Here is a 17,222-nt window from a genome sequence, read left to right on the forward strand (position 1 = left end):
ACCTGCAGGTCAGAAGAGGGCATCAGATCACATTATAGATGGTTGTGGGGCACCATGTGGTTGCTGGGAATTGAACTCAGGACCTCTGGAAGAGCAGACAGTGCCCTTAACCGCTGAGCCATCTCTCCAGCCCTCTTGCTTTTATTTTTTAAAAAATGTGTACAGGTATTTTGCCTACATGGATGGTTGTGCATCAGATGTGTGCAGTGGCTAGGAGGCCAGAAGAGGGAACCAGATCCCCTGAAACTGGACATACAGGCGTTGTGAGCTGCCATGTGGGTGCTAGGAATTGAACCTCTGGAAGAGCAGTCAGTGCTTTTAACCTCAGAGCCATCACTCAGCCCTAGGTTTTGTTTTGTTTTTTATAAATAATTTATTTAATTTTATATGCATTGGTGTGAGGGTGTCAAATCCCCTGGAACTGGAGTTACAGACAGTTGTGAGCTGCCATGTGGGTGCTGGGAATTGAACCCAGGTCCTTTGGAAGAGTAGACAGTGCTGTTAACCACTGAGCCATCTCTCCAGCTCCCCTAGGTTATTTTTTATTACCCAGAATTCCCAGCTCACTGGTGTTGGAGGATGTTTTTGTGCACTGTGCTCAAATGCTGATTTCTGTACTCAGATCTGGTTGCAGTCTGGACATTGGAATTGCTATTATTATGAAGCATCTCTTTCAATGTTATGTAAAAAATTGTTCACCATCACTTCTGATTGGTTAATAAAGAGCTGAACAGCCAATAGCTGGGCAGGAGAGGATTAAGTGGAACTATCTTGTCAGGTGTGGTAACACATGATTTTAATCACTGCACTCTGGAGGAAGGGTTTAAGGCAAGCCTGGTCTCATAGGGAGCTCAAGGACATCCAGGGCTAGACAGAGAGACCCTGTGTCAAAACAACCAACCAACCCCCCCCCCACCCTCAACAAACAAACCAGCACAAAACAATCGTCTTATCCCCTTTTTATGTTTTATTTACAAAATGAAGCAAATGTGTTTGCTATATATGGTGGCACATGCCTGTGACACTAGCACTCTGCTAACAGGGGCAAGAGGTTGGTGAGTTTGAGGCCAATCTAGAATACAAAGTGACTTTTAGACCAGTTTGGGCTGTTTAGTGATACTCTGTGTCAAACACAACAAAACAAATAAAAACAATAACAACAACAAAACAAATGTAGGCTGAGTATCTCCAGTCAGAAGACTCAAGCCCCAAATGAAGGCTGGAGACAGGGCTCAGAGGGTAAGAGCACTTGCTCCTCTTGCAAGAGGCCCGAGTTTGTTTCCTAGCACACACACGGCAGCTCACAGCTATCTGTAACTTCAGCTGCAGGGGATCCAATACACACTTGTGGCCTCTGCATAGCACATAGGAGGCCCAGGCAGGTAGATCTCTGGGACTCTGAGGTTAGCCTGGTCTACACAGCAAGTTAGTTCTAGTACAACCATGGCTGTACAGAAAGAACCTGTCTTAACCGCCCGCCCCCCAAAGACCCAAAACCCACAAGAAATCAAAAGCTGAGAGGATATCATGTTAGTCGGTATTCAAACAGTTTTGGACTTCAGAGTTTTGGTTTGGGTTTGAGACTCAGAGCTGCCCCATAGTAGCGCCTAAGTTAAGATCCCCATGGGAACATCTGACTCTGGGCTAGAGAGCTGCCTCAGCGGGTAAGAGCACGTGCTGTACTTGCACAGATTCCCAGCACCCACACCAGGCGCTTCCAACTGACTGAACTACTACTTCAGGGAGCCGACACCCCTCTGACCTCCTTGGGCTCATACACAGACACACATCCATACATGTAAAAACATCTTTAAAAAACCTCTGAATGCGAAATGCTTCTGCAAGTATTTTAGGTAAGAGAAACTCAATGGGGAGTAACAAGTAATTTAGTAGGATTTAAGAATATAGATTAAAAAAAAAAGAATATAGATTTTGTAGCTGGGCGTGGTGTCGCATGCCTTTAATCCCAGCATTCAGGAGGCAGAGCCAGGCGGATTGCTGTGAGTTTGAGGCCAGCCTGGTCCACAAAGCTAGTCCAGGACAGCCAGGGCTATACAGAGAAACCCTGTCTTGAAAAAACCAATAAGAAAAAAAAAATATATATATATATATATATGTTTTCTTATTACACTTATTTGTTTATAGGGGTCAGTGAATGACTTGGAAGAGTCATTTCTCTTTCCACCATGTGGGTCCTGGAGCCTGAACTCAGGTCTTCAGGCTTGTTGGCAAATGCCATTTCCCACTGAGGTTCCTACCAGCTCCTAGTTAAGACTCTTAACTCAGAACTGTATAGTAGAGAATGAAGCAGAAATAGAATTTTGCTTTTCTATTTTATTTTATTTTCTATGTGAGGTGCTAAGGAGTAAGTCCAGGGCTTGTACATACCACAAAACCACTCTACCATTCATATACGCCCCTACCTATTTAAACTTGCTAAGCACATATATTACTTCTGTAATTACCTTTCAGCCACCCTTAAGGGCAACACTATTTCCTATTGAGAACCATACTACTTGCTTGAACACCTCACCTAGCGCAGGGCAAAAGAAAAGAAAGCCACATGCTCTTATTTCAGCAGCCTCAGTGACTGATTCCCACACAGGCTAGACTGTCACTAGCGAGTTAATTAAACACACTTTTCTGCTTGGGCCAACTAGCTTGTAAACGTGTGGTCTGCCTAGCACCTTGAAGAATGTCACGGAGAGTGAAGCACCATTTTCGCCAACCCTGTGCCTCAGCTGCCAGGTTCTGAGAAAAAGAGAGAGCTTTTCTGAAGTAAATCTAAAGCTGCTTTTGCATCTTCCTGCCTGGCATGTCTTTGATCAGCCTGGAGTTACTGAAGACCTAGAGAGCCCATGAGTCAGGTGGGGACTTACGAGAAGTTGAGCATAGGCTGGCCCACATGGGATATGTGCACCTCCTCCAGGTACTGGAAGGGCTGCAGGGTCGGAAAGGTACCAGCTCCCGGCGGGTCTGACAGCCAGGTACCCAGCATCCAGGACAGCGGCTCCACCACTGGGTTCATCTTGGGAGGCTCTGAAAATGAAAGGATGGGACAGTAAATGATTTGCTTCCTCCAGGGTTTTGCCAGGCTTTGGGTGGAGACCCACATGCTGCCGGAATGTGCTTTCACCAGAACAGCCACATCACCCTCCAATGCTGTGGTGAGATCCTCCCTGGAACTGTGCAGTGCCTCGGCAGTGAGTAGCATGAAAGAGAAGGCAGAGAGCAGCCTCCTCCAGCCCCTGTGCCTGGGACTGGAACATGGTGGGCCACAGAATCAGATGTGAAAAGCAGCAGGGCTGGGGAGGGAGGCCCGGCTGGAACTAGAGGCTGACAGCTTCCGAGAGGTTTACTCTCCCGTTTTCAGCTGTGCTGTCTTCCTATCCACAGCAGAGCTCCACTGTCTCCATTACTAGGTGTGAGGGCTGCACAACAGCAGGGCAGCTGCTCTGTGAGGACAGCGGCTCAATGATGCTCAGAAGGTGCTTTCTGTGGCTGAGGCACATGGCCTAAGATCACTACCGCTGTCACCCCAACTCTGCAGGCTGATGCCCACACGTGGCCAGGACACTTCTGGTACCTTTCTATGACTTGACTCTGAGTTTGGAAAGCCAGATGGACGAGCTCATCAGCACAGGTGGGATTCTTCATCTACCGACTGACACGTGCTACACCAGAGGGCAACAACTCCATAAGCAGCTGTGTAGGGCTGGCTAGGTCAGCCTTGGGAACTACTTGAGCTTCGATACCACACAGCTCCTCCAAATTCAAAGAGTTGGAAAGAATACCCAGAAAGAGGGAAGACCCTCACAAGGACCCACATGTAGTTAGAATTCTGCAATTTTGGTTTCTTTAAAAACACAGAAACGCTTTTAATCCCAGCACCTGGGAGGCAGAGGCAGTGGATCTTTGTGAGTTCGAGGCCAGCCTGGTCTACAAAGCGAGTCCAGAACAGCCAAGGCTACACAGAGAAACCCTGTCTCGAAAAACCAAACCAAACCAACCAAACAACAACAACAACAACAAAAAAACACACACACACAGAAATAAGCCAGGCATGATGGTGCACGCCTTTAATCCTAGCACCCTGGAGGCAGAGGCAGGTGGATCATGGTGAGCTCGAGGCCAGCCTGGTCTACAAAGCGAGTCCAGAACAGCCAAGGCTACACAGAGAAACCCTGTCTCGAAAAACCAAACCAAACCAACCAAACAACAACAACAACAACAAAAAAACACACACACACAGAAATAAGCCAGGCATGATGGTGCACGCCTTTAATCCTAGCACCCTGGAGGCAGAGGCAGGTGGATCATGGTGAGCTCGAGGCCAGCCCGGTCTACAAAGCGAGTGCAGGACAGCTAATGCTACACAGAGAAACCTTGTCTCAAAAACAAAACAACAATAATAAACAAATAAACCCCAAACACAGAAATACAAGAACATGTTTTCCTTTTAATCCAGGTGTGGAATATGGGGCTGCTTTGCAGCAGCTGACTATGATTTGCCTCCTGTTCTGGTGGAGGCGTGATTTTGCCAGCTACAGATAGTTTCCGCGATTGTGTGGCGGTTGGAAGTTTGGGGACTTTTCAGAGGGTATATAAATGCTAGGGCCCAGAGAGGCAGGGCAGGTTGTTGGCTGCTGTCGGTTACGGCTTGTTAAGTAGTCATGAGCAAAGAAGAAACAAGAATAAATGAGATCTCCTAATGGTGACGCTAAGACTTGCCCCAAAGAGCTCCTTGTCACTGATCGACACTGCCCCCTTCCCAACCCCTGAATTTATTTAGGAATCTAAATAAAAGGAAACTTAGGGATTTCCTTTCCTCTCACATCTAGTGTTAGGTTGAAAGGGTGGAGAAGAGTGGAAGAGAGAAGACCCCACAAAGCAGTGAAAAGCCGGCCACACCCACAGGGAGAGAAGACGGCTTATAGGAGTCAGCTGTCTCCTACCATGTGGGTTCCAGGAACCGAACTCCAGGAATTGGCAGCAAGTGCTTTCACCCACTGAGCCATCTGGACAGTCCTTAAAAATGTTTTTATTGGGCTGGAGAAATGGCCTAGCTGTTAAGAGCACTTACTGCTCTAGTGGGGACTGAGGCCCCGTAATTCCAGTTCCAGGAGATCTGATGCCGTCTCCTGTCCTCTTCCGGCACCAAGCATACCCTTGGTGTACACACATACATGCAGGTAAAGCATTTTCACATAAAATAAAATATATACATGTAATACAAAATTTTAACTTATAATTTTTATTTACATATGTATTTGCATGTTTATGTGAGTGTAGCAGGTCTAATTCTGGACCTCTTTACAGGATAACAAGCAGACTACACTCATGTCTGCCCTACACTTAGGGTGCTGAGTGAATCTTGACACCTCAGCTGAAGCCTCTACCCCAGGGGACAGGGGTCAGCTGTTAAACACTCCAGTGGGGCTTGTGAACTCAAGCTGTTCCAATACAAGGCACAAAGGACTCAATCAGCTGAGCAGGACAGGGCGGTCCGCTACCTCAATGTCACGATCTCCTAGATCACCTGAGCCCTTTGGTGTGGGATGATACCGGTGCCTGGCTCTGAGTGTTTCCTTTGCAGAAGTCAGATGAGCCTGGCAGCACCCAACCCATAGGGACCGTGTATGGAGAAGGGCACGTGCCTTGGAGCATCTCTGTGGGAAGCCATGATGGACAGGTGGCATGTATATATTATCTGCTGAGGAAACGCCAGTTCTCCCTTATAGCTCTTCACATACATTTTCTAAAAAGCACACATGAAAGTTAATCCTGTTAGCATGCATGCCAATCGGCATGTGTGCCTGTAAGCACGCATGTGCCTTTGATGCACGGTTAGCATGTATAGCTTATGAGTATGTGTGCCCTGTGAGCACCTGTGCCTGGCTGTTAGTCTCTTTTCCATTCTCTTCCCCTTTTATTTTGTTCCCCTGTTACAAGCCTGCAGGCAAGCTAAGGATGATCTACGCCTGCCCCCTAGGGTGGGAGGCTTGCAACAACAAGCAGAGCAGTCTCATGACAAGGCACTCAGGCAGGTGGAGGTGCCCATGGACACACCTCGGGCTTCCTCAGTCAAGGCCTGCACTGAAGTTCATGACCCACACCTGGCTCTAGTGACGCACTTCATTAAAAGGAAGTCTCAATACATATTACAATCTGTAGACCCTGATGCCTCTTGCCAGAGTCCACTTTGCCCGTTCCAATGCCCAGTGTCCTCTGCACCCCTCACCTTTGCCTGGCATTGTCCTTATTTTAGGGCCACTCACCTCATCCCTCCTGTGGTGGGGTTCTTAGGCCTGCGCCATTACTGGGTGGCATGTTCCTCCAGCAGAAACAAGCTCGGGCACCCTAGAATTCTGTCTTCACACTGTTTTCCAGCTAGTGAGAGCAAGGAAGGATGGTCCTCAAATGTCAGGGGAAAGACATAAGCCAGGAGGGGAGCAAGAGAGAGGAGAGAAAAATAAGGCAGGGAGAGACTGACCCTGCTCTTGCTTCCCTCCAATCTGCCTGAGGATCTTTCTGGGATGCAGAAAGTCCGCATCACTGCCACTCCCAGCAATTAAAATAAGGGCGCTCACTCTGGAGCACGGCAAGCCGAAGTGAATCCCGAGAACCCACAGTGTAGAAGAGCACTGACTCTCTCGAGTGGGTGTTGGACTTGAACTCAGGTCCTTTGGAGAGCAGTAAGCACTTCTAACCACTGAGTCACCTCGTCAGCCCCTGAGGTGTTTTCTGAGTCAGGTCTCACTGTGTGACTGAGGCTGACCACAGATCACCCTGCTCAGCTTCCAGAGTATGTGGGTGATGACACTCTCGGATGAGCTACCAAGCCTGGCTACGATACCCATAAAATCCTGAGCAGACGACGAGGACGAGATGTACAGCTCCCTCCTGAGCGTGAAGCCGGCTCTAGGTGCTGCTTTGTGCAGCTGCCTCTTGCCATTGATGATCGTTCTTCTCTCCCTCGGGGGAGTGAGAGGGAGGGAACGCAGTCTGAGTGGAGTTCGGCTTACTCTGTAGACCTGGCTGGTGTTTTTAAACAAAATCCCAAACATTCAATTTTACCAATAAAGATTCAGGAGTCAGAAAAAAAAAATTCTGAACAGGACCTCTGCAAGACCTCTCCCCATAAATACAAAAGACGAAAAGGTGAGATATGAGTGAACTTAACCTGGGGACGCTAAAAGGTGAAGCAAAAACCCAGATCAGGCTCATAGATTAGCATTTGAACTCCTGGTCCCCAGCTGGTGGCACTGCTGCCTGAGGGTTAGGAAGTACGGCCTTGCTGGAAGAAGTGTGCAACGGGGGCACACTGAGAGTTAACGGAAAGGCCACTTCCTGTATGCTCTGCTTTGTGCTTATGGGTAAGAACTGAGGTCTAAGCTGGGCATGGTACTGCACGCCTTTAATCCCAGAACTCGGGAGGCAGAGGCAGGTGGATTGCTGTGAGTTCCAGGCCAGCCTGGTCTATAAAGCAAGTCCAGGATGGCCAAGTCACGAAAAGAACGTGAGGTCTGTTTCCTGTTTCGGCCACTGTGCCTGCCACGAAGGACTCTTATCCCTCTGGAACCATAAGCCCAAATACATTTCGCTTGTTTGTTTTTACAAGACAAAGTTTCTCTGTGTAGCCCTGGCTGTCCTGGACTCATTTTATAGACCAGGGTGTCCTCAAACTCACAGAGATCCACCTTCCTCTGCTTCCCTAAATGCTGGGATTGGATTATAGGGGTGCGCCACTGCGCCTGGCTCCAAATAATTTTTTTCTTCTATAAGTTGCTGTGGTCATGGTTTGTCACAGCAGTGGAAAAATAGCTAGCAGACCAAGTAGCAAGCAAAGTCAAAATGAAGGCATGGAAGCCCAGGCGGACAGAGCAGAGCTCCTCCGTGGGTGGCGTGCTGGTGCTGCCCAGCACAGGTGTGGGCAGTGCACTCAAGACCCTGGACTTGAAACTCAACACTGCAAAACAAGACAAACCACCCCAGCCTCAAAGTCCAAACTAGAGGACACAACAACATAGCTTTTTTTAAAAATTAAAAAATTTAAAAGGTGAGCATGGAGCAGGACCTAGCAATAGCTCTACCCCCAAGGACAGGCTCAACAGAAATGAGGTACCTACCAGAGTCAGACCTAAGTATCTGTAGCAGTATCACAGCCACAAGCAGATCTCACATCCACTGCCTGCTGAGTGAGATGCAACACAGCATGTCCAGATGATGAACATTACTCAATCATAAAGGCAAACTAGCTTCCAACTGTACCACAACACAGTAGGTGTTAAGTATTGCCTGATTCAACTCTTGTGAAATGTTGGGGTTCCCATTACACAGCAGGAAAGCAAGTCAGCATTTCTCCAAGGCAGAAGACACAGGGCCAACTGACAAGACCACAAGGAGAGCACATGGATGGTAATTATCTTGTCGCTGGCCTCAGCTTCCGGTACCCTATGCTTGCTGCAGACCTGAGGTGGCAAACTGTGTAGCACTAGAGCGGTGGCTGGCCCAGACACACCCACAGGCTTCCCAAAGCTCAGCGCAGAAAAGTAGTTTCCAGTATCCCAGAGCTTTGAAGCCCTGGCCACTTGGTGAGCGGACAGTTTCTTGGATGATGATGTCAAATAATGTAACTATTAAAACTAGTTTTACTAGGTTCCTTTTACCTTCTTAAAGTGGTTGTTAAGACTAAGGTGCTGGTGAGATGGCAGGACAACAGCTGCCATGCTGGGACACGGAGCCACTGCTATAAAATTGCTAACTTTAGTATTTCAATAAATCCAGAAATACTGTGGGGATATAACAACCCACTTACTAAAGACCTGTTCAAATTTAAACAACTGGTGGTTTGAGTCACATATTTTTGCCCTGGCTGCTTGGTCTACTAGTTAGTCACAGCATTGTTGGGTGTGGTGTGCTAAAGTCCCCCAGGGGTCAGGGGCTGGTATCTTTAGGTGCTCCACCTATGTAGACGACTATACTCTCCCTACTTTCTCCCTCTTTATCCTTCCCTCTTCTGGGTAAGGACTGAAAAGGCCCTGACTACTCTGGACCAAGCTGTATCGCCCTCAGCTCTATCCCGGAATAGGGTTCATGCTGTTTAGCGGCCTCCTGGGAACAGGTTCCAGGAAGCAATTAGAGCTGAGGAGGTATCCCACAGAGGAAGTATTCAGTTACGAGCTCAACAAAGAGCAAGGGAACCAAACAGCAGAGCCTGACATGAAATACCTGTGAGAGCTGAGTGGACATGGGACAGCTCTCTGCAAAACCTGGTCAGAGTGGACCAAGCCCTCAGAGCCCGAAGAAGGGTTCTATGTAGAAGCAGGGTTGATCCTTTGAGTGTCTGTGTACCCTTTCCCAATACTACACGGCGGGGCTGGAGGGATGGCTCAGGGTTAAACGCCTATCCCGACTACTCTCCCAGAGGACCTAGGCTTGATTCCAGCACTCTCATGGAAGTTCAGATCTGTCTGTAATTCCAGTCCCAGGAGATCTGATGCTCTTTTTTGGACTCTGCAGGCACTGTATGCATGTGTCACACACACATACACGTAGGCACAACACCCAGAACACAAAAATTAAAAACTAGGTTGAGACACTCACAGACAGCATTCTGATCATTAAAAGGAAGGTTATTACAAAGAGACAGACAGGAGGAGCCCAGAGAGGAGGCGGCTGTGGAGAGACTGGAAATGTGGAACATGCTATTAAGAAATGGGTATCAGGAGAGAAAAGGGAGCACAGATGTGAGGGAGGCTGAGGGGCTGCACGGCTAAGACTGGGTAATGGAGAACAAGGCCACCAGGCTGCGCGCTGCCTGGCATTTGGGCCTATGGGTCTGAGGTAGGGCCTAGCTATGCCTGCTGGGGGCGGGGAGCAAGTGCAGGTTGCATTTTGCCCTTAGTATCCTTCCAATGATACTGTAGTTTGCTCCTTCTGTGCTGAGGGGTATCAAGCATGGCCAGATTCAGTAGGGGACTTGTCTATTAGGAGCTTTGGGGTCCTGGACAGGGCAATAATTAGAGAGGGACGATGCCACACTGCAAGATGCAAATCTGGGGCTGGCAGAATAGAACACAATTAGCAGAACCAGAAGAGGGAAAGGAACTGGATGCCATGTGGTAAACAAAGTCAAGGGGTCCCAAGATAGGACGGGGAGGACACATGCGCAGGAGGGCAGAGTAAAGACGTGTAGGCCACAGGGCAGAAATGCATAGTAGCCCCAGGCTGGCTAGCATCTCCAGGGAGTGGCCTGCTCACCAAATAGGCACCATTGGCATGGGTTGGGCATCTACCTGAAAAGAAGGTAGAAAAGACTGCTGAGTGCTACAGCTTGCCGCCTGTGGGAATCAGTGTGACATGGGAAAATGCACTCAGGCTACGGAAGCCACTTTATAAACAGGAGTTTGCCAGGCCCTTCTGGAGGAAGAACCACAAACCTCCAGGTACTGCCAATCCTATGGCCCGCAAGGTTCATGACTTGGTCTCTGACACTTGGCAAGTAAAGGAAACACAAGGGCTATGAGATTCTCTGGTAAAGAGTAGGAACTACACGAATGGGTACACCATTGTGTCTACACGGCAGGATGCTCAGGGCCAACGTCCGTGGCCCACGAGTGCAGTGTACAAGAGTCTGTGAAAAGGAGCATCTATGCACTCAGCCCTGGCTCCGCCCCCTGTCTCCCCGCCCCCCCCCCCCAAGGAATTCCATTTGGATGAGTGACAGCAGGTGGGCACTGAGCAACCAGTGCTTCCACCCTGGCAGTAAACCTGGACTACCCTGGTGGGCTGGCTCCCTCTCTCTGCTTGTCCACTACCTTAGAACGCCTGCCTGCTCTCCTTGCTTTCACAGTGGGATAGCAGGTGAAAACAATCAAACCATTCTACAGCACAGACATCCAGCATGGAGCCCACATGTGTTGAAATCTACCAAACTATAACGTCAAGAACTTTGTGATTTACTGTTTATAAATTCAACTTCCTTAGAAAAATAACAAAACAAAAAAGGATAAGAATCTAGCCTATTTGTAGCTTTCAATCTCTTAAAAAAAAAAAACTAGACAGGCCTTTCTATGAATTTTCTTTTGATTTAATTTTCCTTTTTATTAAGATCTTAAACTGCAAAAATAAAAAATTAAATTTTCTACAATAAGTGGCCTAAACATTGAAAGCAAGCTTACCCATCCCTAAGTTTTCTGAACTCCAACACACTCCGTCAAGGTTCCTCAAGGTTATTTTCTGCCAATTGACGGGAACTGTGTGCACCTGGCTGTAAAGGCATTGCAGGAAATGAATGCTAATCCAAAGAGAGCATTCTGGGAATTGTAGTCTATTATAAGACTGCGTCTCAGAAGAATGTGGACGACAAAGACAGCCTGGGAGATCACAGAATTTATAGCTAAAGGAGCTTTGGAAACTGAGCTGCATCTGAGTCAGGATCAGGCCAGACAGTTAACTGTGCCATCCAGATTAGGAGTGTGAATTCCACCCTCTGTTGTTTCTGTAGAATGGAACTGAGGGAACCAGCTCACTAAGTCAGGAAGCACAGAAGGGCAGAGCTGTTCCTTCAGGAACATTTGACAGGAGCTTAGGCTCAACAAACTTTTCTGTCTTCAAGAATGCTGTCTGCTTAGCTTAGCTTGAAACGGGGTGGGGTGGGGGGGGGTGGGGGGGTTTCAGTTGGCAAATGGGCCCTAGGGTCTGGTGACAGGACATGGGTACATACACTTTCTGGGACCTGGGGACAAAATCCTTCTTGATTCTTACCCTCACATCACTGCTTTGTTGACAATGACAGTGTTTCCTGCTGTGATGAGAAAACGACACTAATTACACAGCGCTGCAAAATTAAAAACTACCAATACCACGAGCCCCAGCAGTAGCTGGCTGCTCAGCGGCACTGAGGGGGCATGGAGTGGCAGGGCTAGTAGGGCTAGCAGGGTTGGCAGGGGGAGTAGGGGTGGCAGGGGGAGTAGGGGTGGCAGGGCTGGCAGGGTTGGCAGGGTCTAGGACCCACGAGCACCAGGATGACAGCAATGTCCAGATGATCATTCGCAGTGGAAAGGGGCACACACACAAACAGGAAGACCGGAGATGATGAATGGGAAATAGAACAAACACTCTGGCAGATTTCAGCAAAACATAGAAAACAGGCTCTGATATTATTCTCTGCAAAGATTATCTTTGATTACCTAGTTAATCCACTGGGAACTGTTAGAATGACAGACACCGATTTTTTAAAAAATATCTTTGATAACTGAAGTTATCTGGGAAGAACCACCTCAATGTGGGAGGAAGAGAAATGCCACCACCAGAATGCCCATAGGAAAGTCTGTAGGGGATTTTCTTGATTAATTATCAGTGGCGGAGGGCCACGCCTACTTGGGGCAGTGTCACCCCAGGCAAGCAGTCCTGGATGGTATAAGAAAGCAGGCTGAGCAGCCATGGCTCTGTTTCTGCCCTGACTTCACTGTGAGCTGAAATAAGTCCCCTCCTCTCCAGGGAGCTTTTGGTCATGGTGTAGATCACAGCAGTAGAAGCCTAACTAAGGCAGCTACTAAGTGATTAAAGTTAGTGACCCGCTCACTTATTAGCAATGAACAAATTTACCAGCAATGTGGGGGCTTTGGTTTCAACTCTGAGCAGTACAGCGGCATAGCTGTCATCCCAACACTTGGAAGGCAAAGGCAAGAACACTGCCAGAGTCCAGTCTGCGGGACACTGGGGATACCAGGCCAGCCAGGATGACATTAGTAAGAATTTGTTTAGAAATGACAAGAGGGGATGCGGGAGGTGGCTTGGTGGCCTTTAATCCCTGCAGAGGTAGGTGGATCTCTGAGTCAAGGCCAGTATGGTCTATGCAGAAAAACCCTGTTTCAAAAAACAACAAAACCCCACAAAGACGAAGAGCAGCATGTGCAGAGAACCCCCAGCCAGTGCAGAAATTGGGAATCGTCCAGCTGTTAGCCACTCAAGATGGCAGCTTATGATTGTCACGTCAGTTCCTGCCATCTGATACACTGCCTCCCCCGAGGTAAGCAGACATTATAGGACACTGCTGTAAAAGGAACTTTTATTCTCAGGCTCAAGTGTTGTCTGGGAGGCTTACTGCCTCCTTCTGCTAACCTAGGTCTTTCCTGGAAGCTCCTGGCCTCCACACAATCTCCAGGCCTACAATGTTTTCAGCCTCTGAGACTTACTACCTTTTTTTGCGGGGGTGGGGGGGAGAGAAGTTTCGAGACAGGGTTTCTCTGTGTAGCCTTGGCTATCCTAGACTCACTTTGTAGACCAGGCTGGCCTTGAACTCACAGCGATCCACCTGCCTCTGCCTCCCGAGTGCTGGGATTAAAGGCGTGCGCCACTATGCCCGGGCAAGACTTAACTATTTAATAAGCTCGCCCTTCCTTGTTCAACCTAGCTGTTCTAGCTCAAACTCCTCTCCCAGCTGACTTATTCAATCTGGCTTCTCTCTCGGCCTGGAACTGTTCTGTGCGGCCTCAACCAACTCAGGCATCTGCTTTAATCTTCCAGCTTCTCATTTTCTGGCTCATTCTGTCTTTAGCTGAGTTTCCTCTCTGCAACCCATCTCTCTCTTATTGTCCTGGTAAAACTGCCTCCTCTCTCTGTACCACCGTCTCCTCAATAGCTCCCCTTTCCTCTCTCTTGTGGTGAGTGTTGGGGGTATCCTAGTCTGTCAAATCCCTCTGATTCGTCACCTTTTCTGCCACTCAGACATTTTCAAACATGGGTGCTTCCTTCTACAAACTAACTTTACTTTCATTTGGGATTAGAGGTATGTAGCCAGGTGTGGTGGTGCACACCTTCAATACCAGCACTGACTAGAAGGCAGAGGCAGGCTGGATCTCTGAGTTTGAGGCCAGCTGGTCTACAAAGTGAGTCCAGAACAGCCAGGACTGCAACAGAAACCCTGTCTTGAAAAACCACACCTGGACCTAAGCTTTTCTTTACCTGATACTTGCTCTATAGCAGGCTGGCCTTGAACTCAGACCTGTTTGCCTGTCTATTGGATTAGAGGCATGTTGCATTCCAGTCAGATCACACAGACCCAGAAGATCTTTGGATATGATCTCTTGCCAGAACGGCCATGATGTGAACTAACATTCCTCTATACACTACTGCGATCAGATTCTTGCACCGGCCCAGATGACTAGGTCAAAAATCAAGAGTCACCCACACTGCCATTCTGAGGGCAGGAATTAGAGTTCCGTTCATGCCACAGCACAGGAGAGAGGGCCTACTTTTTCTCCTTTTGGGAAGCCCTCTTCACTCCTAACGTGTGGTGCAGGGGGGTGATGGCCTGTGTAGAATGAGTCCACACACTGAAATGACTCAGACTAGCTAAGTTTAATCCTCAGGCTCTCAAAAACAAAACAAAAGAACTAACCTTTTCCTCTCCTAACAAAATTTGGACATGAAGTCCACTCACTGACTAAGGATGTTGGCCATTTCATAGCACTGTAACTGTGCTCTTAAATTAGCTCTCTCTTGACATAGTTCCGGACTCAGATTCTTTACAGCCAAGCCTTCATGCCTTTTCGTAGGACCCTCAGATCTGAGAAGGATGCCATATGTGTCTCACCAGATGATCATTAATATGGTCCTGGCCGTCCTGGAACTCGCTTTGTACACCGGGCCTGCCTCTGCCTCCCCAGCGCTGGGGTTAAAGGTACAGGCCACCACGCCCAGCTCACTGGCCCCTGCTCAGGCTCTGGCTTCCTAACTACCAGCCACCCTTTGCCTTAGTAACTCTGCTGCAGGAATCCAGGAAGCCCATTAGATTCAAAAGCCCCGGGGGAACAGAATCCCTGTCTCTGACAGTGCACCTATCGCCCACTTACCTGTCTTCTTCTTTCTCCTCCTCCTTCCCCCTTCCCTACAGCAGCAAAGTTCCCTCTGAACTCTCCCATACACAGAAAACCTGGAGCAACTCTTGAAATAGTTTCTACCAACACCAACCAGCCCCTTTCTTTAACCTAAACCTAACAAACTTCACCCTGACCTTCCTGCCGGCCCACTTGTCGCCTGAGCCTGTCATTTGGTTTATTCCGTGTCTTCCTTTAGACACACAACATGTAATGTGTTTATAAGACAAAGTCCCCCCAAAAGAATTGTACTCGAGTTGCCCTGTGAATAGAAAGAATACATAGAAGCTTAGTCCTAACTCTTTAATTTGTAAGATGCAGGAAAAAAATCTGGGGCTGGAGAGTCGACTCAACAGGTAGGAACACTTGTTGCTTTGTATAGGACCCAGGTTTGGTTTCTAGCACCCACACAGTGTTTCACAATCATTAGTAACCCCAGTACCACGGCATCTAACCCGCTCTTCTGACCTCTGAGTGTGGTGAACTTACATACACGCAGGCAAAACACACAGACACATAAAACAATCTAAAAAGGTAGTTAAGTTTGTGACAATATAAGGTTAATTATACACTATAAAAACAATGCCACCAAGCAATTTAGGTTAGATATTAAGAAAATTTAGCCAGTAACAGTTTATTTTACTACCATCCTATAACAAGATCTCTTTTGTAAAAAGCAAGTGGTCAGATGTGGCCTATGTCCAGGCTTTTATTGCTTCAAAAGAAAAGCCTAAATTCTATCAGAGATTTTATACACTAAAGTAAATCAGAAAGGAACAAGCATAGGAAAAAGATATAAAAGTTACACATTCAGAAATACATTTCTGATAAAAAAACAAACTTTTAAAAGAAAAGACTTAGGATGTCTTATACAAACAATTAACACCTAACTCGTCTCAAGAAGTGGTATAAAATTTCCTACAACAAGACAGTGAGCTGTCTTCCTTGTACCTATTCAAATAGGACCCCAAACAGCCGAGGAGACAAGCGAGGTCACTTCTCTTAACTGCTCTAGAAGTAGCTCTCCGTTTAGGGAGCTATTCTTTCTCTCTCTGAGAATTTACCCACTGTGTTTCTGTCCATGGTCTATATTCTTTATTCAATCGACTATTTGTAATCAATTCTGGTCTGGTAAAAACTTTTATTCCCGTTCCTTGGTCTCATCATTTCTAGCACAGTACCCACCAGCACCACACACTAAAAACAAAACAAAGACTTCAGAGATAAATCAGAGGTAAAAGTGCTTGCCACCAAATCTGATAACTGAGTTTGATCCCTGGGACCAACTAACTCCCACAAGTTGTCCTCTGACTTACTTCCACATGTGTGTGACATGCTACACACACACACACACACACACACACACACACACACACACACAGAGTAAATAAATTTTTTATGAGGTAGTGCTTTGAGACAGGGTCTCCATGTAGTCTCAGCTGTCCTGTAACTCGCTCTGTACAGATTACCAGGCTGGCCTTGAACTCAGATCCACCTGCTTCTGCTGGGATTAAAGGTGTGCACCACCATTGTCCTGCTATAATTAACTTTTTTTTATTAAGGAAAAAGCGAGTTTCTAGTTCTGAAATCAATGAAATCATTCTTCAGGGACAAGGAAGAAAGAATTCCCTTCAAGCAAAAATTGAGGAAATTTACCAAATAGACCTTTAGGTCAGAAACTCAAATCCAAATAAAAAGAAAGAACATCAAGGTCACTGGAGGCAAGTTACAGTCTCTCTTCTCTTTTTGCTGTGCTTAGGATCAAACCCAGGGTTATAATTGACTTAGTCTGTTTTTTCTTCTTTTTCTGAGACAAAGTTTTACTATATAGTTCAGATTGACCTTGAACTTGTATCTTTTTGCCTTATGCTTCAGAGGCTCAAGGTCAAAGTTAGTCTGAATTGCATAGCAAAGAAAAAAACGTTGCATTATGCTAACACTTAAAAAACAAAAAAGCAGGCCAGCCTGATCTACAAAGTGAGTCCAGGACAGCCAAGGCTACATAGAGAAACCCTGTTTCGAAAAAAACAAAACAAAAAACCTAAAACAAAAAACAAAAAACAAAAAAGCTAAATGAGCCAGGCAGTGGTGGTGCACACTTTTAATCCCATCACTAAGGGGACAGAGGCAGGCGATTTCTGAGTTTGAGGCCAGCCTGGTCTACAGAGCAAGTTCCAGGACAGCCAGGGCTACACAGAGAAACCCTGTCTCAAAAATAAAAGAAAAAGCTAAATGCATTAATATCAGACAAAGAAAACTATCAGTGTGTTACATAAAAATAAAAGTTTCAACTCTCTAGAAAGTACAGGAACCAGTCCTTAAGGTGAGTGTCCTTAG

At 47.1% G+C, this 17,222-nt stretch overlaps 1 protein-coding gene across 2 annotated transcripts in view; it reads right to left on the reverse strand.

Annotated features, from left to right (window-relative positions):
- Positions 1-17,222, reverse strand: part of THAP4 (THAP domain containing 4) — a 46,301-nt gene that overhangs the window by 15,901 nt on the left and 13,178 nt on the right. Inside the window, exons 1-2 of one of the 2 annotated variants that reach the window (XM_084778630.1) lie at positions 11,184-11,307; positions 2,880-3,039 (exon numbers count right to left, since the gene is read on the reverse strand). In XM_084778630.1, coding sequence (XP_084634756.1) covers positions 2,880-3,039; positions 11,184-11,187 — 164 coding nt within the window. In that variant the 5' untranslated portion in view covers positions 11,188-11,307. Of the gene's footprint in view, positions 1-2,879; positions 3,040-11,183; positions 11,308-17,222 lie in introns of those variants that run through there. The other variant, XM_084778629.1, reaches the window with a different exon arrangement.

The sequence above is a fragment of the Acomys minous genome (assembly GCF_964271855.1).
Source record: "Acomys minous genome assembly, chromosome: 4".
Lineage (NCBI taxonomy): Eukaryota > Metazoa > Chordata > Mammalia > Rodentia > Muridae > Acomys > Acomys minous.